General features: G+C 41.6%; 1 protein-coding gene across 3 annotated transcripts in view; it reads right to left on the reverse strand.

Annotated features, from left to right (window-relative positions):
* LOC140458159 (FYVE, RhoGEF and PH domain-containing protein 4-like) overlaps positions 1–27,006 on the reverse strand; it is a 257,059-nt gene that overhangs the window by 156,597 nt on the left and 73,456 nt on the right. Inside the window, exon 1 of one of the 3 annotated variants that reach the window (XM_072552326.1) lies at positions 19,237–19,338. The exons of the other annotated variants lie outside the window; for them this stretch is intronic. Coding sequence (XP_072408427.1) covers positions 19,237–19,288 — 52 coding nt within the window. The 5' untranslated portion in view covers positions 19,289–19,338. Of the gene's footprint in view, positions 1–19,236; positions 19,339–27,006 lie in introns of those variants that run through there. 3 annotated transcript variants of the gene reach the window in all.

Genomic DNA, 27,006 nt, shown 5'->3' on the forward strand with positions numbered 1-27,006 from the left:
AGCATCAAAGGTGAGGGAGAGGTAGGGAGAGGGGCAGGAGGCTAAATTCAATTGAGTTGGACCAAAAGTTATTTTACTTCCCGGGTGGGCAGAGCTTGTTATTTGTTACTTGTTTCATTGTTTAATTTGATACTTTGGTGGTGGGTTTACAAAAACAAAATGAACAAAGTTCTTAGGCACAAGTTCAAGTCTCATCTGCTTCACAGATGTGTTATAACACATCTCAAAAGGTTGTTGAAAAATAGCATGAACAAAATTTCTGTTGGGATCTTGGAACACAGTGGTCTTCCTATCTCCAAACAGGAAGACCCAGATTCAAGTCCCACCTGCTCCAAAGATGACTCAGATACATCTCAACAGGTTAACGGAGGGAAAAAGAGAGCTAGGTTCTCAGTAGTGTTGGTAACTTGTGAATTGATAATGTTAGTGGTGGGCGAGAAAAATTTAGTTAAAGTAAAGAACTGAATTATCCAACTGTTTATGTTGTGGAGTTAATGGACTATGTACATACTGGTTGTAAACACTTGCATCCCCATTTGTCTATTAAAAAAAATTATCATTGTTCTTTCAGTTGCACTTCTGTCAGCCCCATGCTCCTGAGCTTGAAGTACCCAGTACAGAGGGGGCAGACAAATTAGTCTGCTGAGGGACCTGGCTAAAACAATCTTCAACAGTTCAGATAGGGGCCACGAAGGGGTTGTAATTCCCGAATACCAGCCTCTCTTTTTCCACTATGTTTGTGTCTAGGTGTCCTTGGAGTGAGAGGATGTCACGTACATCAGCATCCTAAAGGCCTTTACAAAGAGAGAGAGAGAGAGAGAGGGAGAGAGAAGTATGGGAACAGCAAGGAATGTATTGTCTCCTCTACAACACTAATTTGATTTCCTAGTTTCTTTTCTTCTTGTTTTTTTTTGTTATGGAGTCATAGATTCATAGAGATGTGCAGCTCGGAAACAGTCTCTTCGGTCCAACTTGTCCATGCTGACCCTATATCCTAATCTAATCTAGTCCCATTTACCAGCACTTGGCTCATATTCCTCTAAAACCTTCCTATTCATATGCCCATCCAGATGTTTTAAATGCTGTAATTATACCAGCCTACACCACTTCCTCTGGCAGCTCATTCCATATACGCACCACCCTCTGTGTGAAAAAGCTCCCCATATGTCCTTTTTAAATATTTCTCCTCTCACTTTGAACGAAGTCCCTGCCACAGGGAAAATACCTTGTCTATTTAAACTATCCATGCCCCTCATGATTTAATAAACCTCTATAAGTTTCACCCTTCAGCCTCCGATGCTCCAGGGAAAACAGTCCCAGCCTGTCCATATAGCTCAAATCCTCCAATCCTGGCAACATCCTTGTAAATCTTTCCTGTACCCTTTCAAGTTTCACAACATCCTTCTGATAGGAGGGAGACCAGAATTTCATGCAATAGTCCAAAAATGGCCTCACCAATCTCCTGTAGCCACAACATGACGTCCCAACACCTACACTCAATGCTCTGACTAATGAAGGAAAGCATACAAATGCCTTCTTCACTATCCTATCTACCTGTGACTCTACTTTCAACAAATCACAAACCTGCACTCCAAGGTCTCTTTGGTCAGCAACACTCCACAGGACCTTACCATTAATTGTATAAGTCCTGCTCTGATTTACTTTTCCAAAATTCAGCATTTATCTAAATTAAACTCCATCTGCGACTTTTCGGCACATTGACCCATCTGATAAAGATCCCGTTGCACACTGAGGTAACCATCTTCGCTGTCCACTACACCTCCAATTTTGGTTATATGACACTGCCACTGATGGACAGTACTTTTTTTTTCTTTTCTTTTTCTTTTTTTTTGTTACACTGATCTAGCTCCCTCAGAACCAGCTCTCAGAGTCAACAGAACCTCTGACACTTTTTTTTATTATCCCCACACTATCGCCTAACTTCGGTATGCTTATTTATTCCCCCGCACCCATGTGTGTGCAGGTGCAAGACACAGTGAAAGACACAAGGTGCACAAATCTTTATTCAATTTCCACCACCAGGAAGAAAGGAAACACCCAAGTGGCCAGTGACAAGCAATATCCTTCCCATCAAGGGGCAATGCTGTGTGATCAAAACAGTGAAGGGGAGGGTAGGGATTAAATCAAAATAGAGTTGAAGGGAGAAATAATGCACTCCACTCCCTGTGGCACCCACCTCTCCCTATGGACAGCACTTATTAATTGCTGATCAGTAATTATCAACTTAAGAGAGAAAAAAAGATGAGTTTGTCATTTAGAAAATTGTTAAATTGGTGGTGTGTTTATTTAAAAATAAATGAGATAGTTTCTGTTTGTAAATTGTTTAATGGGGGTGATTAGCTAATACGATGGTTTGAAAGACAGGCTGGCTTTCAACAATAAGGGGAGTTGGTTAGGAAATGGAAAAAAATTAAGAGCAGAATTCTTCAGTTGTTAATTCTGAAGTCTGTAAACCATGCACATGGTTATGGAAGATTGCAACTCCTATTTTTCTACTTAAATTATCTATGTTGTTCTTTTGGTTGTAGTTCAGCCCCACACTCCTGATCTTTGAGCACCTGGTACGTGGGGTTGGGTGCAGGCAGGTCATTGGTGAAATAACTGCACAGAGGATGGTATCTGGTCACCATTTATTTACATGTATACAGTACACTGGCAGTGGCCAGCCAGCCCAAAGTCAGTCTCCTCAACTGAGGAGATTCTAATCTCTTGGTTACAGTGGTCAGCCAGGGCTTTCCTGATTAACAACCCCAATCAAGGATTTCATAGTCAATAAGATCCAGCTGATTTCAATCACTAAAGGAGAGCTTCTCATAGACCAGATCCTGGGCCTGATTAAGTGTCAATAGATCAACAAATTCAGGCAGTGGATATGGAGGGGATTGCCAATCATGACTGCCTGCCTCTATTCTACAACTCCACAGATGCATCATAACATCCCTAAACAGACTGGTGTTTTTTCCAGAAAGTTAGAGCTGTTTCCAGGATGTGACTACCTCACTTGATTGCCATTCATTTTCCTAACTTCTCACCTTTTCATTGCTGTGCCTTTCTTTTCCCCTTCTCTGTCAGCCATCTTTCCTACACAGTTCCACCTTTCACTTGCTCCTCCCACCCTCCTTCATTCTGCCTCAGCTCATCTGCTGAAACTCTCATTTTGTACCTTTGTTGTTACTTGACTTGATATTTCCAATAATCTCCCATCTTCCATGAACCTGAACTGATTCAAAACTCTGCTGCCTAATAGAAGTTTCATTCATCCACTACCCATTGATATAACATTGGGAGTTCCTCAATTGTAAAATTATCATCCTTCTTTTCGAATTTCTCTATCTTGCTCACCTCTCCCTATCTCTGTGATACCTTCTCACCTAAAACATTGAGATTTCTGACAGAAAGTCCAACTCTGACTTTCTGTGAAGCTTGATTTTATTTACTCTGTCACTGAGAGCCATGCCTTCAGCTGTTTTGATCCTAACTTCTGGAATTTCCTTCCTAAATCTCTCTGTATGACTTTTTTTATTTTAAATAACCTTAAAATTAGTCTCTATGATCAAGCTTTCAATTATTAGTCCTAACAGCTCCTTATGTAGGTTAGTGCCAAATTCTGTTTGATAAAGCACTTAATGGTTGAAACAATGAAATCAGAGATGCTCAGTGTTGTGTTCTGTCTCACACCGAAGGCATTTCAAGTCACATGCTATTATCAACACATCATACCATGTGACCTGAGGGTACTATTAAAATCTGCACAGCTGAGAGACACATCATAGACAATAGACAATAGGTGCAGGAGTAGGCAATTCTACCCTTCGAGCCTGCACCACCATTCAATATGATCATGGCTGATCATCCTTAATCAGTATCCTATTCCTGCCTTATCTCCATAACCTTTGATTCCACTATCCTTGAGTACTCTATCCAACTCTTTCTTAAATGAATCCAGAGACTGGGCCTCCACTGCCCTCTGGGGCAGAGCATTCCACACAGCCACCACTCTCTGGGTGAAGAAATTTCTCCTCATCTCTGTCCTAAATGGTCTACCCCGAATGTTTAAGCTGTGTCCTCTGGTTTGGCATTCACCTATCAGCGGAATCATGTTTCCTGCCTCCAGAGTGTCCAATCCTTTAATAATCGTATATGTCTCAATCAGATCCCCTCTCAGTCTTCTAAACTCAAGGGTATACAAGCCCAGTCGCTCCAGTCTTTCAGCGTAAGGTAGTCCCGCCATTCCAGGAATTGACCTTGTGAACATTCGCTGCACTCCTTCAATAGCCAGAATGTCTTTCCTCAAATTTGGAGACCAGAACTGCACACAGTACTCCAGGTGTGGTCTCGCCAGGGCCCTGTACAGCTGCAGAAGAACCTCTTTGCTTCTACACTCAATCCCTCTTGTTATGAAGGCCAGCATGCTATTAGCCCTCTTCACTACCTGCTGTACCTGAATGCTTGCCTTCATTGACTGGTGTACAAGAACACCTAGATCTCTTTGTACTGCCCCTTTACCTAAATTGATTCCATTTAGGTCGTAATCTGCCTTCCTGTTCTTGCCACCAAAGTGGGTAACCATACAATTATTCACATTAAACTGCATCTGCATGCATCTGACCACTCACCTAACCTGTCCAGGTCACCTTGTAATCTCTTAACGTCCTCCTCACATTTCACCCTGCCACCCAGCTTAGTATCATCCACAAATTTGCTAATGTTATTACTAATACCATCTTCTGTATCATTAATATATATTGTAAAAAGGCAGGCACTGCTCACTGCCTGCCATTCTGAAATGGAGCCGTTTATCACTACTCTTTGTTTCCTGTCAGCCAACCAACTTTCAATCCAGGTTAGTACTTTGCCCCCAATACCACGCGCCCTAATTTTGCTCACTAACCTCCTATGTGGGACTTTATCAAAAGCTTTCTGAAAGTCCAGGTACACTACATCTACTGGACCTTCCTCGTCCATCTTTAGAGTTATATCCTCAAAAAATTCCAGAAGATTAGTCAAGCGTGATTTCCCCTTCATAAATCCATGCTGACTCTGACCTATCCTGTTACTACTATCCAGATGTGTCGTAATTTTATCCTTTATAATAGACTCCAGCATCTTTCCCACCACTGAGGTCAGACTAACTGGTCTATAATTTCCTGCTTTCTCTCTCCCACCTTTCTTAAAAAGTGGTACAACATTAGCCACCCTCCAATCCACAAGAACTGATCCTGAATCTATCGAACTCTGGAAAATAATCACCAACGCATCCACAATTTCTCGGGCCACCTCCTTCAGTATCCTGGGATGTAGACCATCAGGCCCCGGGGACTTATCAACCTTCAGACTTAACAGTTTCTCCAACACCAATTCCTGGCAAATATAAATTCCCTTCAGCTTAGGTCCTTCAGCCACTGTTACCTCTGGGAGATTGCTTGTGTCTTCCCCAGTGAACACAGATCTGAAGTACCAATTCAACTCTTCTGCCATTTCTTTGTTCCCCATAATATATTCCCCTGTTTCTCTCTTCAATGTTCCAATTTTAGTTTTAACCATTTTTTTGCCTTTCACATACCTAAAAAAGCTTTTATTATCCTCCTTTATATTTTTGGTCAGTTTACCTTCGTACTTCATTCTTTCTCTGCGTATTTCCTTCTTAGTAATCCTCTGTTATTCTTTAAAAGCTTCCCAGTCCTCCATTTTCCCACTCATCTTTACTATGTTATTACTTTTTCTCTTTTGACTTTATATGTTTCTTAACTTCCCTCATCAGCCATGGCCACCCATGCCTCCTCATAGGAACTTTCTTCCTTTTTGGAATGAACTGATCCTGCATCTTCTGCATTATACACAGAAATATCTGCCATTGTTCCTCCACTGTCATCCCTGCTAAGGTATTGCACCATTGAACTTTGGCCAGCTCCTCCCTCATAGCTCCATAGTTCCCTTTACTCAACTGAAATATTGTCACTTCCGATTGTACCCTCTCCCTCTCAAATTGCAGATTGAAGCTTATTGTATTATGGTCACTACTTCCCAATGGCTCCTTCACTCTGAGGTCCCTGACAATCATAACAATCAGGAGATCAGAATTGGATTCGTAAGGGGGAGGGGGTGGTAAAGGGATCAAAGTTATGGGGAGAATGGGGATGAGAAGCATATCAGCCATCATTGAATGGCAGATCTGACTTGATGGGCCAAATGGCTTAATTGTCCTCCCATATCTTATGGTCTTAAGGATGAAAGCATTGATATACATATTTTCAGGTCTGGAAGTTGGGTCAATTAGCTGAGGAATCTCTACCTGTCATCATCTATTGCAGCATTTCATATTTGATTATACAGGAAGATTCAAGAACTTGTATATTTCAGTACATCATGGTTTCTAAGTTTTTCTTTAACACATACAGCAGGAAGCGGTGTTTTTGTTTGGAGGTAGGGGATTTTAGAAAACAAAGATGAGGATTTTAAAATGGAAGTGTCACTGAACTGGGAGCCAGTGCTTGTCAGTGAAGATTAGAGTTGTGCTGGAAAAGCACAGCAGTTCAGGCAGCATCCGAGGAGCAGGAAAATCAATGTTTCGGGCAAAAGCCCTTCATCAGGAATAGAGGTCAGTGAGCCTAGGGGTGATGGATGAACCAGGTGATTTTATTTTGATTAGAAATCATACAACACCAGGTTATAATCCAACAGGTTTATTTGGAACCACTAGCTTTCGGAGCTCTGCTCCTTCATCAGGTGGTTGTGGAGTATATGATCATAAGACACAGAATTTATAGAAAAAGTTTACAGTGTGATGCAACTGAAATTATATATTGAAAAAGACCTGGATTGTTTGTTAAGTCTCTCATCTTTTCGAATGACCATGTTGGTTTCAGTTCTTCTGTTTGTAAATCCCCAGAACATTTTTTTAAAGTTACATTCTCAAGTGAACTTTAACAATAGACGCCATGTTGGCCCAGATAATGCGTTGAAGGTGTCAGGCTGTCTGTGCCCCAATGTTCAAACTGATTCTAATCTAAAAAATGGATTTACAGAATCTTACATGGATTCATGCAGTTTTTGAGCAAAATAAAATGTAATTCTGCAAGTAAAATTCATCCTACAAACTTATATTTGTGTGTGTGTGCATGTGGATGTGTGTGGGGGACATATGAATGTGTGTATGTGTGTGAGTGTAAATGGGTTTAGATCTGTGAGAGGGTGTGTGTATGTGAGTGTATGAGAGAAAGCTGGTGTGTGAGAGAGGGTCTGTAGGAGTGTGTGTGTGTGTGTGTGTGTGTGTGTGTGTGTGTGTGTGTGTGTGTATATAGTGTAAAGGGGATGATGGCCTACCTTGGGTTCATGTCACACTGAACTCCACTGCACTAGAAAGCTAGTGACTCCACTGCACTACACACTCTCACATTACCTGAAACTCAACTGTATTCGCCACGTAAACACAGTGGCTACAAAAGGTGGTCAGAGGCTAGGAATACTGCAGCAAGTAACTCAGTTCCTGACCCCTCAAAGCTTGTCCACCATGTACAAGGCACAAGTTAGGAATATTTGATCACGTTCCTGACAAGGTTGGCCTTGTGGCTTAGTGGTTAGCACTGCTGCATCACAGTGCCAGGGACTCGGGTTTGATTCTAGCCGTGGGTGACTGTCTGTATTGAGTTTGCACATTCTCCCTATGTCTGCATGGGTTTCCTCCAGCAGGCCAGATGAATTGGCCATGCTAAATTGCCCTTAGTGTTAGGTGTATTAGTCAGAGGGAAATGAATCTGGGTGGGTAACTCTTTGGAGGGTTTGGGCTGAAGGGCCTGTTTCCTCACACTGTAGGGAATCTAATCTAATCTGAATGTCAAGGGGCATTGGTCAGATTGTCACTGATTGAAAATGTTCATTGCTTTGCATTTGCATAACACAAACGTTACTTGTCAACCCAAGCCTGGATATTGTCTTGATATTGACCTGCACACTTGGATCCCTCTGCACATCAATATTCATAAGGGTTCTGCCATTCACTATATGATTTCCACCTGTACTTGACCTTCCAAAATGCATCACCTCACATTTGTCTGGATTAATCTCTATCTGCCATTTTTCTGCCCATGCGTCCAACTGATCTATATCCTGCTGTATCTCTGACAATCCTTCTCACTAACCACAACTCCACCAATCTTTGTATCATCTGCAAACTTACTAATTATCCCCAGCCACATGTGAAACACAGAATATATCATTTTCCTGGTAACTTTGTAGATCAATTTATGATATTTTTTTTACAACCTTACATTCCAAACCTCATTTCCATTCTTAAAATTTTCAGTTTAGTGCAAATTGAAGATGAACCAGAAGAATTTGAGAAACAGATCCAGAAATTCCAATGGTTTCCATTCTCACTTTTAATAGTAACTTGAGCCAACTGCTTATGTCCTTATTTGTTGGTAAATTTGGTTGGAATTTGAGAATTTACTTTTTAAATAATAATCGGAAAGTATAATTTACTTTTCAAAAACAAATATGAAATACCAGTGGTGCTGTTTGCATGGCTCTCTCTCTCTCAATGGTGTTAGCATATACCTGGCGGAGAGAGATTGCTATTATTTTTCCTAGTTGTCAGCAAAAGAAATAAATAAGTAGTTGCCTTCAAAATGTAATTGGTGATATTTTCAAAGTCAAAATTATATTGAAGCCTATTATCTACTCTCCCTTTCCTTCTTTCTCTACTTAAACCTTAATGAAGCTTCTGAAGTTTATAGAAGACAGTTTTCCTGATAAAGTAGATGACTATAAATGTTGAGACAGCACAATCCAACTCCGTTTTGAGATCAAAACTAAATTGGCCTATGAATCAAATCCTGTCTGGTGTCAGGCATGTTTCGGCTGTCCATTTCATGCTGAGTTGCAAAAACGATTCAGTTTGCGCAAAATACTTGTACTGACTGATCATATCATTATGCAGGTATGTAGAGTAGGATAATGGTTGGGAGGGTGGGATTTGGAAATTGAACATGTCTGTCAATATTTAATGTCAGCCAATACCTCTTAAAGATAGATGTATTCTGGCTGCAGAAACCAGGGAAAGAATTTCTTTGCAAAAACATCTTTGAAACAATTATCAGCAAGAGGCAGGGTTTACTGATGCTGCCTTAGATGCAATAATTAAAAGAAGGAGCATTTTGTTTCACAATGTGCAGAAAGACCTCAAGGCATCTTATCTGTGGTCAGTAGGAAGAAATTATGAGCCACTTAGCACCCAGAACATCACTGCAATGCCAGAATAGCATTCATATAAAATTAGAAAATAGGAGCAAGAGGAGGCCATTAAGCCCTTTAAGTCTGCTCCACCATTTCTTACGATCATGGCTGATGATCCAACTCAGGAGCCTGTTCCCACTTTTGCCCCCATATCCTTTGATCCATTTAGCCTCAAGTGCTATTTCCTTCAACATCTTCTTGAAATCATACAATGTTTTGGCCTCAACTGGTTTCTATGGTAGCAAATTCCACAGGCTCACCACTCTGGCTGAAGAAGTTTCTCCTCATCTCAGGCCTAATGTTGACCTTGTATCCTTAGATTGTGATCTCTGGTTCTGGACTCCCTCACTATCAGAAACACCTTTCCTACATCTACATTGTCAAATCCTGTTAGAATGCTATAGGTTTCTAAGAAACCCCCTCATTCTTCTAAACTCCAGTGAATACAGTCTTAACTGCTTCAACCTCTCCTCACACATCAGTCCTACCATCCAAAGAATCAAGGTGGTAAACCTTCCCTGCACTCTGTCTATAGCAAGTACATCCTACCTCAGATATGGAGACTGAATGTGGACACAATATTTTTCATGTGGTCTCACCAAGGTCCTGCATAACTGCAGCAATACAGCTCTACTCCTGTATTTGAATCCTCTCATTATAAAGGTCAACATACCATTTGCGTTATTTTCCACTGCTGCATCTCCTTGCCTACCTTCAGCAGAACATGTATGAGGTCACCACATCTCATTGCACATTCACTTCTCTCAATTTAAAGCCATTCAGATAATAATCTGCCTTCCTGTTTTTACTAACGTCACATTTATTGACATCATACCACATCTACCATGCATTTCCCTACTCGCACAATTTGTTCAAATCAAGGTTATTTGCCTACGAATACAGATTTCTTTCAATTCCTCACTCTCACTCACGCTCTGTTCCCCAATGTTCCAGATATTCAAAAATCTAGCTAGAGTTTAGGTCTGACTTTTCCTACTCTCCTCTGCTCATGTCTCTTTATTAAATTTACAAACTTACCACACACTCGAGACATTCAAACTGTACCTCACACCCAACCCTCAACCCTCACACCCAACCCTCACTGTTCCCTCTCAAGTCACACATCCAACAATTTTAGAACTTCCACTGACCTTCAACATACATCATGCACACTGACTAGCAGCTATTCCAGCATTATAACCATATTCTCCAAATATGTAACAAGACTGTCACTAATACGCTCCCTCCTTTTTTTCCAGGAGAATATTGCACACAACTCTTGTCAGCAGGCTGGTATAGAGGGGGAGAGAATTCATCAGTAATCCACATTCTCACTTGAAGAAAGACACTTGCCATCATGGGGAAGGGCTACAGTTAACACCAAGGTGGCTGGCAACACCAAGAGAAGCAGTTTGTGCTGTGTCTGATTTTATTTCATACCTCAACCTATTATTCCTTCTGACTCTCAGTGTGCATACACTGCATGGCAAATTGCAGATGTGCTCAATATCCAATTTATTCTTTTCATTCTTCAGTTCATCCTTGTGCCTCACTTCATTTCAGCTTCAGAGTATGTGGAAGCTCTTGTGCCTTCAGGACAATGCAATATTACTTGATATGTGTACCAGTTCATGTACTGGCAGCATACAAACTTTTAAAACGACAAAGTAGATGGTCAACACATGGTCACTCATCAGAGACATATCTGCAGGAGTTATGGTAGATTCATTCCAAAAACAAAATCATCATCCACAGGGAAATTCTTGCTCCCGATGAACATTGACATGAGCCTATGCACAAAGTAAACTGGAATGTCAGGTTATGTTGAACAACAGTCATGTTTGCTGCAAAGATACACATCATTTTGTCCTGCGATCACAGACTGCATTGAGGGAATTTTAATATGCAGGAATATGTGGGTTTGGATGTGGATATAAGTTAAAAATTGACAGATGTTCTACAGAGACAAGGATTCCAGACGCTGAGGATGTTTTGCTGACTTGAAGGCTTCTGAATAAACTAGTTAATCACAGAAATTATGAATCAATCAGCATTCCATTGGAATAGAGCACAACTGGATGCAGGAATGCTGACCAAGCAGATACTAGAAGATGCAGGAGGTGGAGAAGGTCATACCATGAGGCCATATCTGCCCAAAGTAATCAGGGATTGATGGTCTGATTTGAATTTGAGCAGAAATAGTTTGAGATGGATGCACTTCAGTAAAGGCTTGCTTACTACATACATATTGTTTTGCATATGCCACATGTCAATAATGCTCTCTACTAATATCAAAACAGATTCCACATCATCAATACTGTTTGGCATGTGACCATGAGCAGTACAACATGCACATAAATACTTAGTATCTTCGTAGAAGTTACGGCGCCAGTTAAATTTGATCCACCATCATAAACCAATGGTGGCCACTGGTAGGCACAGTCTCTCTGTTGGTCACATAACTCATGACTCTGATGTGCAATTCACATACGTAGATGGCATATATACACAAAAAACAAAGCTATCTCATGAAGTGTTATTGTAATGGCCATTGGTGTGCTGATGCAATGCTCCTTGCATCTGAATGCACTGAAAGTAACCCACAGCACTTGGAAAAACAGAAGTCAAGTGCCCTGGATGCTGCACCACTTCTTCACCATGAGGATACAACCCTTGCCACTAGCTATATGGTGAGCAGGTGAGGAGCAGGAGCATGAAGACAAGGAGGAAACAGGGGGGCAATATTGACAATTCCTTTCCACCTGAGTCAGCATGAAGATCTCTTCTGATTGCAGTCCCAGTCACTCAAACTCCAATGTTACATTCATTCACCCCTACCTATTTTCTGTCACTGACTATCACAGTGTTTACTTTGCCATGCTGCAAAAATATTAATCTCCACAACATGAACTTTCCACACCAAATTTGTAAATAAAATTAAATCATCTTGCACACAAAAGGTGACTACTTAGCATCACACGTGCTTTTGATGCTTGTTTTCTGTGTCTATTCACCTGGGGTTCCAATGCAGTGATACTCTAGTGACTGTGGCTTGGTTGATGGAAAGCTGCTGTTCTCACTGAATGGGGATGGAGATGCCCTTGCAGGATGAATTTAGCCACTGACTGCACATCTTAGCTTGGGCTAACTGGCTAACAGGCAACAGCAAGGACACATGGCATGTCAAGACTGCACCAATTTTCTGCAAGATTAATGTAACTAGATCCATTCCCTACATTTTCACTGTAGTTTTCTTTTCAGATAATCATCCAATTTGTTTTTGGAAGTCTTAGCTAAATCTGCTTCCACTGCTCTTTTCAGGCTCTGCATTCTAATTTTTTGTATAATTGCTACATACGCACTTTTTCTTCATGGTGTCAATGGTTCTTTTGCATTGTCTGGTACTGATGTCCTTTAGTTCTTCACCTCTCTGCCAATAGCATTCATTCATTTGTACTCTGCCCAGAGCATTGATTTTTTTTGACATTCTGTCAAAACTGCTCTCAGCTTGCTCTTTGCTAAATAGAACTACAAAGCTTCTTCAATCTACTTACAGAATTGAAGTGTTTCAGTCCTGGAACAATGCTTACCAATTTTTTTGACACCATCCCAAATGCTTTCATAATGTGGAATCCTATATTGGACAGAATACTCCAACTGAGGTCAAACCAGTGTTTTAAAAAGGTAAATGACTTGCTCTTGTACTCAAGAGCTTTATTTATAAAGCCTAAGGGATTGAATGTCCTTTCAATCACTTTTTTAGCCTCTCCTGATTTGTACACGTTTACCCCCAGACCTCTCTGTTCCTACACCATGTTTAACATTATATCCTTTATTTTACTTATTTTTTCTTTCTTTTTCATGCTGCCAAAGAAGGGAGAAACTTGAAAAGAAGCTCTTAAATTTATCTGTAGTCACTCTATTGTTGAAAACATCTGGTTTATAATTCCTATGTCTGAGGATATAACTTTTAGTTTAAGAAATTAGACTGTTGTAAGGAAGATCCTGGTGAATAAATTGACAAACAACATGAATGTATTAAAAAGTCAAACATCTAAATTTAAGTAACTTAAGTTAGAGGACAGGGGAAAATGAAGAAAAACTTCAACACTGGGTGATCCATTTCTAGATCTCTTGGGAGGGCCAGTATCTCAATTATTGTCTGGATAAAATAAGCTAAAACCTATAAAACTCTGACGGAAAAAAAGTCGTAAAACTTCAATGGAAAATGAAATTATTCATATGGGTTACAGAAAGAAATAGCACTCACTGAGGGAGGTGATGGCCTAGTGGTATTTTCACTAGACCTATGAGTCCAGAAACCCAGAATAATGTCCTGGGGGCCTGGGTTTAAATCCCACCACAGCTGATGGTGGAATTTGAATTCAATTTTTAAAAAATAAAATCTGGAATTAAGAGTTGACCGATGGCCATGAAACCATTGTTAATTGTCGAAAAACCTATCTGGTTCACTACTGCCCTTTAGGGGGAGGAAACTACCATTCTTATCTGGTCTGGCCTCCATGTGACTCCAGATCCTCAGCAATCTGGTTGACTCTCAACTGCCCTTTGAAATGGCCAAGCAAGCCATTCAATTGTATTAATCATTACAAAGTCTCAACAAAGAAATGAAGCTGGATGGACCACCTGGCAATGACGTGGAACTGGAAAAGACAATAGCAAAAACACAACAGCCCCGTCAACCATGCAAAATCCTCCTTATCAACATCTGGGTGTTAGTGCTGAAATTGGGAAGTTATCTCACAGACTAGTCAAGCAACAGCCTGACAGTCATTCTTACTGAATCATACTTTACAGATAACACCCCAGACACCATCATTACCATCCCTGGATATGTCCTGTCTCATTGGCAGGACAAACCCAGCAGAGGTGGCTACACAGTGGTATTCGGTCGAGAGGGAGTTGCCCTGGGAGTTCTTGACAGTGACTCCGGACGGTATGAAGCCTCATGGCTTCAGTCTAAACCTGGGCAAGGAAACCTCTTACTGGTTACCATGTACCATCCTCCTTCGGCTGATGAATCAGTACTTCTCCATGTTGAACACCACTTGGAGGAAGCACTGAGGGTGGCAAGAGCACAAAAGGTACTCTGGGTGGGGGATTTCAATGTCCACCTGGACATTGAGTGGCTCAGCAGCAGCATTACTGATCGAGCTGGTCGGGTCCTAAAGGATATAACCGCAAGACTGGGTCTGTGGCAGGTGGTAAAGGAACAAACAAGAGGAAAAACATACTTGACCTCATCCTTACTAATCTGCCAGTTGCAGAAGTATCTGTCCATGACAGTATAGGCAAAAGTGACCATCACACTGTACTTGTGGAGACGAAATCCCACCTTCACATTGAGAATAACCTCCATTATGTTGTGTGGCACTATCACCGTGCTGAATGGGACAGACTTCGAACCAATCTAGCATCTCAAGCCTGGGCCATCAACAGCAGCAGAACTGTACTCCAGCACAATCTGCAATCTCATGGCCTGGCATATCCCCCACTCAACCATTCCCATCAATCCAGGGGATGGTTCAATGGAGAGTGTAGGAAGGCATGCCAGCAGTAGCATTAGGCATGTCTAAAAATGAGGTGTCAACATGGTGAAGCTACCAAACAGGACTACTTGTGTGCCAAACGGCATAAACTGCAAGTGATAGAGAGAACTAAGTGATCCCACAACCAATGGATCAGATCTAAGCTCTGCAGTCATCCCACATCCAGACGTGAATAGCGGTGGACAATTAAACAACTCATTGGAGAAGGACGCTACACAAATATCCCCATCCTCAAATGATGAAGGAGCCCAGCATATTAGTGCAAAAAATAAAGCTGATACATTCGCAACAATCTTCAGTCAGAAGTGATGAGTGGATGATCCATCTTGGGCTCCTCCAGTGGTTCTCCGCATCACAGATATCAGTCTCCAGCCAATTCTATTTACTCCACGTGATATCATGAAACGGCTGGAGGCACTGGATACTGCAAAGGCAATGGGCCCTGATAGCATTCCGGCAAAAGTACTGAAGATGTGTGCTCCAGAACTTGCTGCTCTCCTGACCAAGCTCTTCCAGTACAGTTACAACACTGGCATCTACCCAACAATGTAGAAATTGCCCAGGAATGTCCTGCACACAAAAAGCAGGACAAATCCAACAGGGCCAGTTACTGACCAATCAGCCTCCTCTCCATCATCAGTAAAGTGATGGAAGGGGTCATCAACAGTGCTATTAAGCAGCATCTGCTCAGTAACAACCTGCTCAGTGACACCCAGTTTGGGTTTTCCCAGGGTCACTCAACTCCTGACCTCATTACAGTCTTGGTTCAAACATGGACAAGAGAGCCTAATTCCAGATGTGAGGTGAGACTGACAGCCCTTGACATCAAGGCTGTATTTGATTGAGTATGGCATCAAGGAGCCCTGGCAAAATGGAATTAATGAGTATCAGGGGCAAACACTCCTCTGGTTAGGATCATACCTGGCACAAAGGAAGATGGAGGGTCAGTTATCTCAGCTCCAGGACATCTCTGCAAGAGTCCCTCAGGATAGTGTCCTAGGCCCAAGAATCTTCAGCTGCTTCATCAACGACCTTCCCTCTGTCATAAGGTCAGAAGTGGGGATGTTCACCGATGATTGCACAATATTCAGTACTATCCACGACTCCTCAGATACTAAAGCAATCCATGCTCAAATGCAACAAAATCTGGACAATGTCCAGGCTTGGGCTGATAAGCAGCTAGTAACTATTGCGTCACACAAATGCCAGACAATGGCAATCACCAATCAGAGACACTCTAACCACTACCCCTTGACATTCAATGGTATTACCATCATTGTCAACATCCTTAGGGTTACCATTGACCAGAAACTCAACTGGACTCACCACATAAACACAGTGGCTACAAGAGCAGCTCAGAGACTAGGGATACTGCTGCGAGTAACTCACCTCCTGACACCCCAAAGTCAATCCACTATCTACAAGACACAAGTCAGGAATGTGATGTAATATTCCCCACTTGCCTGGATGGGTGCAGCTCCAACAACACTCAAGAAACCTGACACCATCAATCAAAGCAACCCACTTGATTGGCACCACATCTACAAACATTCAATCCCTCCAACACCGGTGCTCGGTAGCAGCAGTGTGTACAATCTACAAGGTGCACTGCAGAAATTCACCAAAGATCCTTAGACCACACCTTCTAACCCCACGACCACTTCCATTTAGAAGGACAACAGCAGCAGGTACTTGGGAACACTACAACCTGCAATTCCCCTCCAAGCCACTCACCACCCTGACTTGGAAATATACCACCATTCCTCCACAGTCGTTGGGTCAAAATCCTGGGATTGTCTCCCTACCAACATTTTGGGTCAACCCACAGCAAGTGGACTACAGCGGTTTAAAAAAGACAGCTCACTACCACCTTCCCAAGGGGAAATATGGATAGGTTATCAATGCTGGCCAGCCAGTGACGCCCAAGTCCCACAAATGAATAAAATTTAAGGGTGGCAGAACAGATGGCTTGCAGCATAGGCCATGCAGACAGATTCAGAACAAGCCTGCTATGGAGAGGCAAGTCCTGTACACTCAGGGTCAGCTGGAGGCCCACCTGCACTTCATCTCCCCAGCAACTGGTCCCAAGGAAGAAGGCATGGCAATAGGGAACCTGGCGTATATTACAGGTGTCCCCTTCCACACAAGGTAGCACCCAGTTAGAAGAAGAACCACAATCAAGCCTTTCAGAAGTCTCCCTTCAGGACAGTTCAGAGGTGGCCAGGCCCTAGAGTGCCACCCTGTTTGCTGCCCCTCAGAACCTTGGGAGTTCACTTCGCAGAGGGTCCACTTACATTTGGTAAGAAAATCCTGGTATGTCTGGCCCATCTAGACACAAACATCCTTGGGGTCACCTAACCTAACCTCCAGGGCCAAAGGGTTCTATTGCTGAGTCAGCTCCCTTCTCCTCAACTGCTGAACCAAGGAGTACATTAAGTTATAGGAGAGAGACAGGACTTATTGAGGCACTTTGGTGGCAATACACTGTACGTTATTTGTCAACTTTCTATAAATTTCACTGTTATAACCTTACATCTTATTGTTTGCAATTACTGGAAGTTTCAATTCCTCTTTAAACGTTAATAGTCTCTTACAATATTGCAACATTATCCAATCACTATACGATTATTAGCAGATTCTTTCAACTCTCCTTTTAACTTTCTATTTTCTAAAGATAAAAACCACAGCTTCTTCTGCTTATCCATCATCTTTTACACTTGCGACTATTTCCACGTTTCTGATAGGAGGTTCCAATCAGGACTCCTTCAGAAATGTGGAGCCATAATTCCATTCAGACAGAACAGTTGGAGGAAGGTAAGTCATACAGCCTTTTTCATAGCAGTCATGTTCTGAAATGTAAATGTCCACCATCACAGACTGCAACACTGGCAGCTCCTGTGAAAGTTTAAGTATATAAGATAAATGTGTTCTTAGGATACCAATGCATTAGGATGTTGAGGGAGTCCACAGGTCTGTGTCCTATCCAGTGCCTGGGTCTAGATGTGATGTTGTTTCCCTTTAAAGGCCCTCACATTGGCAGCCTCTCGTTCAATGGTCACTCACTTGCTCACTCCTACTGTGGTCACAGCCATTCCCTTCCCTATTTGCATACTTTCAATTTCTGGTTAGTAAGGTGCCAGGTGGGCAGTGGTTAGGGAGCCAAGATGCAAGTTGGCAAGGGAAACCTGTAAAATAATAGATTGTTTAGGATAGGCCAGAGTGGGAGATACCAGGTCCACAGGAGGTCGGAGGTTGCTATCAGGTCCAGAGCGGTGGAAGGGGCTGGCGGATCATATCCCCAATGGGCAGCAGAGTTGGGCCTGGAGTACGGAAAGGGTTGTTTGGTCTGACAGTGGGAGAATGAGGTCAAATCCCAGAGGAAGGAGTTATCTCCAGGAGGGTTTTCCAAATCCATGACCACTATCATCTAGAAGGACAAGGGCAGCAGATACATGGAAATACCATCACCTTGAAATTCTCCTCCAAGCCACTCACCACTCAGATTTGGAAATATATCATCATTGCATCTGTGTTGCTGGGTCCACGATCTGAAATTCCCTCATTAATGGCATTGTGTGTCTACGTTGAGCACATGGACTGCAGCAGCTCCAGAAGGCCTGATAACCAGCTTCTCAAGGGGAACTAGGTAGGGGAAATAAATGCTGGCCCAATGGTGTCCACATCATATAAATTAATAAAAAGAGAAGTGTGTGCCTGTTCAGTCTCTGGGTGATATAAAGAGACTGAAGGGTGCATGCTAAGTTGAGGGTCGATTTAATAAGTACCCAAGAGTTAGACAAGATTTGAATTAAAATTAATCAGGATTTTATGGTGTGACTATTTACTTAACTGCACTGGGATCATCTGAATTATCTGATTTAAATTGATATATTTGGAGTGTTTGAAGCATTAGGCAATTGCTCAGTGGAATGTTGAATTTCCCATGCAATTCCTTGCAGTCTGCTATATTGGAGATTCTGCAGGGTTGCCATGCGCAACTCCCAACTATGCTTCAGAAACAATTCCCTGAGCATCAGGAAGTACAGCCCACGTGTTGAATTATCTAAATACGCTCCATTCTATAATTCTGTTTGGATACTTAACTATATACCACAGCACATGATTTATCAAAACTAATTGTGTATACAAAACTTCAAACCTTTAGACTAATATAAAAATGTATATCTTTTTACACTGATGCACTCACGTTAACTGCAGTATACTTCTGTATACAAACAATATTTGCATTGAGAACGTAAAACAGATCACCATGACATTAACTAGTTTTGATTAAAAAAAAGTGTAAAGACATCAGTGTGTATTTTGGAGTAACATTTACTTTAAAATATTACCAAATAAATTCCCATTTCAAACATTCACTGTAGTTTGTGTGTTTGTAAAATTTACCTACCAGTCAGAACAACTTGTGAATCTTTGACTTTGAAATATATAGTCTGATCCATTTTTCCACCCAGCAGCACTGTATACTGTCACACAAAGTATCTTCAGCAAGTTAAACCTGACAGCTTTGGTGAGCAGTCAAACACATTTCCTGAATAACACCAGTAATGAAACTGGCTAAAAATATTTAGAGGTGTCATCTTACTTCCGTTTGCCGTTACATTACTACACCAGACTCAACCCTGCAGGGAGGTCCCAGATGATTGTGAAAGACAGCTGAAGCTTGAGAATACTTTTGCAGCAAAATTTGAATACTACAAGTCATATAATAAAACAGAAATAGTCAAGAACCAATTCTAACGTTAGCACTTCTGTTTAACATCCTTCTTTCTATAGTCATGGAGTCTAAGGCTGACTCTTGGTTTATATTTTCAAAGGTATAATTTGTAGCCGCCACATTTGTCCAAACAGCCTTCTAGAATCCCGAACTTCTCAGACAATTTAAAAGACTGAAGCTCGTCCACTTCTTGCTTCTCAATCACCATGCCTCACTCGTACTTGCTACCCACTCATCTCTGATCGTGGGCCAAAACAGACAACTGTTAGTGGGCGGCACGGTGGCACAGTGGTTAGCACTGCTGCCTCACAGTGCCAGAGACCTGGGTTCAATTCCCGCCTCAGGTGACTGACTGTGTGGAGTTTGCACATTCTCCCCGTGTCTGCGTGGGTTTCCTCCGGGTGCTCCGGATTCCTCCCACAGTCCAAAGATGTGCAGGTCAGGTGAACTGGCCATGCTAAATTGCCCGTAGTGTTAGGTAAGGGGTAGATGTAGGGGTATGGGTGGGTTGCGCTTTGGCGGGGCGGTGTGGACTTGTTGGGCCAAAGGGCCTGTTTCCACACTGTAAGTAATCTAATCTAATCTAATCTAATCTAAAAAAAAACTCTATTCTGAGCAGTATGACAACTCCTGGAACAATATATCATGTCAATTTTCCCTTCCCTGCTGCAAGTCACTGATCCCTCTTGCATTGACAGAAACTGATCTACTGTTTAGTCTTGATGAACAGTGCATTGTTGGCTTTCTTAATGTACCTGTGCACTGGATTATGCTGGAGATGCAATTTATCACAGACTGGAAGGAGACATTGCCAAGTAAGTTAAAAGTAGTGATAATATTGACAGATGCTTGCAAGGACTGGTCTCCTCACCCAGAAAGCAGAATATTCTGTTGTCGGAGACTGCAGATATCTGTCAAAAGTAAAAAAATGGCTGTCTAATACACTGCTGTTCAGATGATTCCAAGAAAACAGACTCTCAGCCTATATATCCTGTTTGCTGGCTATTACCCCTATGAGCAAACACTTTCACCTATTATCGTCTGACAGACTTAGTAACAACAGTTGCTCCTCTTGCTTTACCTATTCCTCCATCTAAATCAAACTGGCAGCAATCACATTGAATTAGCATCTAGAATGCACCAAAGCGAGGAGGAAAGACAGTGCTAACTTGGCAATTATACTAACACATGAAAGTGTCAAAATGACATACAGGAAAGACCAATTGGTCCAAGTAACAGAACCACTCTTCACCCACCTGGAACCAAGAATAAAAACAGTCTTATCAGGGGAAATACCTGAGAAAATTCCTCACAGCACAGTAGATGACTAAAACTAAACCAAGATATCATATTGACCCTGGTTTAATTGATAGAGTATAAGCTACCTTTTCTAAGTGGTGAACTTCTCCCCAGTTCAGAAAAATGTTGTAGGCTCTCTTAAACAAATTAGCACTGCACTAACCAGCAACCTACTGAACAGATAAAATCTTCTTTAAGAAAGAACAACCAAATGTCTATCCTACTTTGACCCTTACTTAAATCCTGACCCTACCTAACTAGCCAATTGACATAAGTGATCGGTGTCAAAACAATTGAGTCCCTTAGTTATTTTAACCAACCTGTTCGGAAACATTATGACACACCTCCAGGGCACATGGGACTCGAACCCAGATCTTCTGGCCCAAAGGGAGGGACTGCATCACAAGATCCTCACATGTTTGGCTGAAATTGAACCTGTCTGGGAAAGCTCTAATAGATTTCTAAGCCATCACCTTAACCAGTTAGCTACAGCAAGCTACAGATAAACTACCCCATTCCAATATCTGTTTAAACTGATAAGACTGAGCTGAAATGTTTTAAACTGGAAACTAATGGATAACTTACTCTGTATGCTTTCCAGAACCTATTCTAAAGGGATTTAAAACTGGACACTGTTATAAGTGAAGCTAAACCAGCTCTTGGACATAACAATGTATTTGTGGTGAATACAACCTAGAACCCTGTATGCTTTCATCAAAGCTTCATGAAAAGCTACAGGCAACTATCATTTTTTACACCACTGGCTAGCGTTCTGTTCCTTGTAGAGTGTTCATATCTTAAACATTATAACTGGACATGTGCAGATTTCCCCATTGTAATGGGTGTGGATTTAGGTAACTGACATCCTGATAAACAACCAACCAGGCATTATACATGCTATGGAACGAATCACATGGGATATTTTGTTTCAGCATGGTTTGCCTCCTCCCATGCTGCAACTTCAAAGCCAGTTTAAGCTGTCTTTGTAACATTCATTGACCAAAGCTGGAAACAAATGAATTTTAATCTATAACTACCTTCATATGACTCGCTTTGACTAAAACTTAAGAATAGATTTCATTTTTATTACAGCCCTCTCCACATGGAAACAAAGTCTGATTAAATTAAACCTGGAGCTTGATGGTCATAGAGTCACAGAGTCATAGTGTCATGGAAACAGACCCTTCAGTCCATTCCGACCATGTTCACAAACTAAACTAGTCCTATCTGCCTGCACTTGACCCATATCCTTCCAAATTTTCCTATTCATGAACTTATCCAAATGTCTTTTAAATGTTGTAATTGTACCTGCATCCACCACTTTCTCTGGTAGTTCATTCCACACACGAACCACTCTCTCTGTAAACAGGCAGCCCCTCCTGTCCTTTTTAAACCTTCCCCTCTCACTTTAAACATATGCTCCTAATCTAATACTATCAGCATATCATTTTCTTCTTGATGTAAGATGTGATGTGCTTCTTCCAATTACTTTAAAATGTATAAATAACCAAGAACCTATTGATAAACTTAGCTTCTGACTGAGTATGGGTGCTAAAAAAAAACTATTTTTTTTCCATAAAACAGTCTAAATAAATACTGCAAAAATACTGATCATCTGTCAGAAATCAGAGATATACTCAAGGAACATGAAAAATTACAACTTCATCCCTCAATCAGAGATCATAGAATCCCTATGGTACAAATACAGGCCATTGGGCCCAATGAGTCTGCACTGACACCCCCACCCCCACCCTCTCCACCCCCCCCCCCGACCAAAGAACAACCTACCCAGAACCAGCCCCACTAGAGGAAACCAGAGCACCCTGTAGAAACATAGACACAGGCAGAATATACAAGCTCCACATAGATGCCCCAGGCTGGAATTGAATCCATTTCCCTCACTCTGTGAGAAAGCAGTGCTAACCATTGAAGCAGCCCAGATCACTCCAGGTTGCTTTATGTAAATACTTGGTTGCTCTGAAATACTTTTGAGTTTATTCTCTGAAATTAGGTAAAACAGTGAGAAGTAACAAATAACAAAGGCAGACTTGAAAAATAACCAGAAAATGAAGAGAAGCTTCAGTTCAGACTAAAATTGAACAGATTACATCAGGTCCTGGCAACTTACACTGAAAGAAAGCTGCATTAGTTCAATAATTGAATGTTCCAATGGAAAACTATTTTTGAGGAGGACAGTTGAGAAACTCAAGACTATTAACCATCTGTAAACTGACAAAGTTCAGGAGACATAACTGTTGAGAAACTGATTTTCTGTTAATTTTGATAGCAATGATATCAAGGTGTGTTCATGCCAGGGTGACATAATTGACAATCTTTTCATACCACTTCTGTAAACATTCTTGCTAATGCTTATAAAAGGCACACAACACCAGGTTATAGTCCAACAGGTTTATTTGGAAGTACAAGCTTTCGGAGTGCTGTTCCTTTGTCAGGTAGCTAATGGAGCAGGATCATAGGACACAGAATTATAGTAAAAGATCAAAGTATCACACTACTGATACAATGTATTGAACAAATCTAGATTGCTGTTAAGTCTTTAATCACTTAGAATAGGTTGCAGGTTTTGATTCATTAATGTAAATCTCAAAACTTCTTTCAAGTCACAGTCCTGAGATAACTTAAGGTTTTATTTTTAAAAAGGGGACATCTCAGCTCAGACATTGTACAGAGAACTCCCAGGTTCTGTTGCAACACTACAGATTTCTTACAGAACCTCAGGCACCCACGGACCAGTCAAACCAGTAATATTCCTTGTCACAATGGAAGTTTTGGCACTCTACACCAGCAGCCCCCATAGCTACAACAGCCTCAGTACTCAATACTTACAACTGCCAATCTCCAGGCACCATTCTACAATTCATCTGCTTTATCCTTGACCACAATTTCTTTACCTTTGACAACCAGTTCTTCATCCAGACACACAGAACAGCTATGGGGTCTTGCACCCCAATATGCCAACATTTTCATATACAAGTTTGAATAAGACTTCCTTGCTGAACAGGACTTCCAACCAACACTATACACCAGATATATTAATGATGTTTTCTTCCTCTGGACCCATGGCAAGGACTCACTGAAACAATTGCACAGTGATATCAACAAGTTGCATCCCACCATCAGACTTACCATGAACTACTGTTAAGAATCAATCTGATTCTTGGACACACACATCTCCATCAAACACAGGCACCTCAGTACCTCACTCTACCGCAAACCCACAGATAACCTCACAATGCTGCACTTGTCGAACTTCCACCCAAAACATATTAAAACAGCCATCCCCTATGGACCAGCTCTTTACATACGATGAAGAGGAACACGACAGACACTTGAAGGTGCTGAAGGGCACCCTCATAAGAACAGGGTACGATGCTCAATTCATCGATCGCCAGTTCTGATCTGCCACAGCGAGAAACCGTAATGTCCTCCTCAGGAGACAGACATGGGATACAACCGATAGGGTACCTTTGTTGTCCAGTACTGGGAGAGGAGCAACTATGCCATGTTCTTCTGAGCCTGTAACACATTATCGATGAGGATGAGCACCATACCAATACCTTCAGTATGTCTCCACTTCTCGCCTTTAAACAACCACCAAACCTTAAACAGACCTTAAACAAACCTTAAACTGCCCAGCCTTCAGGAATAACATTGACCACAACACTTACAACCCTGTCATGGCAACCACTGCAAGACATGTCAGACTGTCAATATGGATACCACCATTACCCTTGGGGACATCATCCACCGTGTATGTGGCAGGTACTCACGTGACTGAGCGAATGTTGTCTTTGTTATTCACTGCAGGCAAGGATGCCCTAAGACATGGTACATTGGCAAGACTAAGCTACAACGGATGAATAGACACCATGCAACAATCACCAGGCAGGGATGTTCCCCTCCTGTTGGGAACACTTCAGCAGTCAAGGACATTCAGCCTCGGATCTTCGGGTGACCGTCCTCCAAGGCAGACTTCAAGATATGCGACAATGCAGAGTGACCAAGTAGAAGCTGATAGCCAAGTTCGGGGTTCATGTTGCACTACAGGTGTGACTCTACTGCACTATACATTCTCATATAAGACCATAAGATCATAAGCCAAGTTCAGTACCAATGGGGATGGCGTCAACCGGGATCTTGGGTTCATGTCACACTACAGGTGACCCCACTACACTATACACTCTCTCTCACACACACACACACACACACACACACACACTGACACACAAGCACACATACACCCACTCTCTTATACGCAATCACGCTCACACACTCACGCAGACCCTCTCTCGTGTGTATGTGTCTCTCAGACGCATATACTCCGTCACACTCACACACACACACTCTATCAAGCACAGACACACAAACACACACACACTCACACTCACATTCTCTCTCACTCCCTCACACGCATATAAGTCTATGGGGTGAATTTGCTTTTGTGGATTTATATTTGCAGACACATTCTATTTGTTCAAAAAGCACACAGTCTGCAGGCAGTCAGTCCATGTGACATTTTATAAATTCCTACTTTAGAAATACAACCAGTCTGACTCAAGGTTGGAACACAGACAGACTCTAACTCACACCCTTAATGCATTGTCTGAGCTGAGATGTCACCTTTTTATTATAAAACCTTAAATTATCTCAGGAATGTGACTTGAAAGAAGTTCTGGGATTTACATATTAATGAGTCAAAATCTGCAACCCAATCTAAGTGATTAAAGATTTAACAGCAATCTGAGTTTGTTCAACACATTACATCAGCTGAATGGCACGTTGATCTTTTACCATAAATGCTGTATCCTATGATCCAGCACCACTAGCTACCTGACGAAAGAGCAGCACTCCAAAAGCTAGAACTTCCAAATAAACCTGTTGTACTATAACCTGGTGTTGTGTGATTTTTAACTTTGTCCACCCGAGTCCAACTCTAGCGCCTCCACATCATGGCTTATAAAAGAGATATATGGGAAAATGGTCAGAAAGGAAACAAACTGCTTCCAGCACAAACCTCATCAATAATAATAAACAAAAGAGGCAAGATTTAATAATCCCATTTCTGAAATGTAATCAAACAGATTTCAGCAAAATGCTAACTATTCCACAGGTTCATCACAGATATGAAATAGAAGTGCACTATTCTTGTGCTACAATCAAAGCATACATTTATACTGATCAAAACACACTAAATTGATTTGACAATGAGGAAATAAATTCTGAACCAGCTACAATAATTTCTCCTCTGTTAAATAGGAAACAGCTGTTTCCAGGTTTCAGTTCTGCTCCACATTACTTGAGGATTTACAAACGTGTTAACACAAATGCTGTACTATGCACTTCGCCTGATAATTCAGTGCAGAGAAGCATAAAATGGACTATGTGCACAGGCAACATACACCTCATGCCTTTCCAGCCCCAGCTGCTTATCACTTACAAAACTAGAGGCGATGACTGAAGATAATTGGAAGTATATATTAAGCTTATGCTAAATAAAAAACTGACTCTGCTGCAAAACGCAACATATTTGGAATTCCTTTAAGTGGAGTTTGCACGTTCTCCCTGAATCTGCGTGGGTTTTCTCCGGGTGCTCCGGTTTCCTCCCACAGTCCAAAAATGTACCGGTCAGGTGAAATGGCCATACTAAATTGCCCATAGTGTTAGGTGCATTAGTCAGAGGGAAATGGGTTTGGGTGGGTTACTCTTCGGAGGGTCAGTGTGGACTGGTTGGGCCAAAGGGCCTGTTTCCACACTGTAGGGAATCTAATCTAATATAATCTACAGTCTTGTATAGTGCCTAGCTATAATTTTGGAGGGAAGTGTGTTTAGAAACTTTCATAATCCACCCAAAAGCAAGAGTTTGAAGTATTTTAAATTAAGGTTTTGCAAGAAATTACACATTAAGGCACTGCAATCAAAATGTAATTTCCATTGACTTACCTAGTTAAACTCATGGATATTTAAACTATTATATGAGAAAGGTAAGTACAAGCCAAGTGTAATTTAATCCCTCCCTATTGCACCCAACCACCATCAGTACACTGCATCTAAGTTACTAAATACCTTGAGATATATAATGTTGTCTGTTCAAAGCTTTATCATGTTTGAGACCTGCTTTTCAGG

Source organism: Chiloscyllium punctatum, chromosome 32, assembly GCF_047496795.1.
Source record: "Chiloscyllium punctatum isolate Juve2018m chromosome 32, sChiPun1.3, whole genome shotgun sequence".
NCBI lineage: Eukaryota > Metazoa > Chordata > Chondrichthyes > Orectolobiformes > Hemiscylliidae > Chiloscyllium > Chiloscyllium punctatum.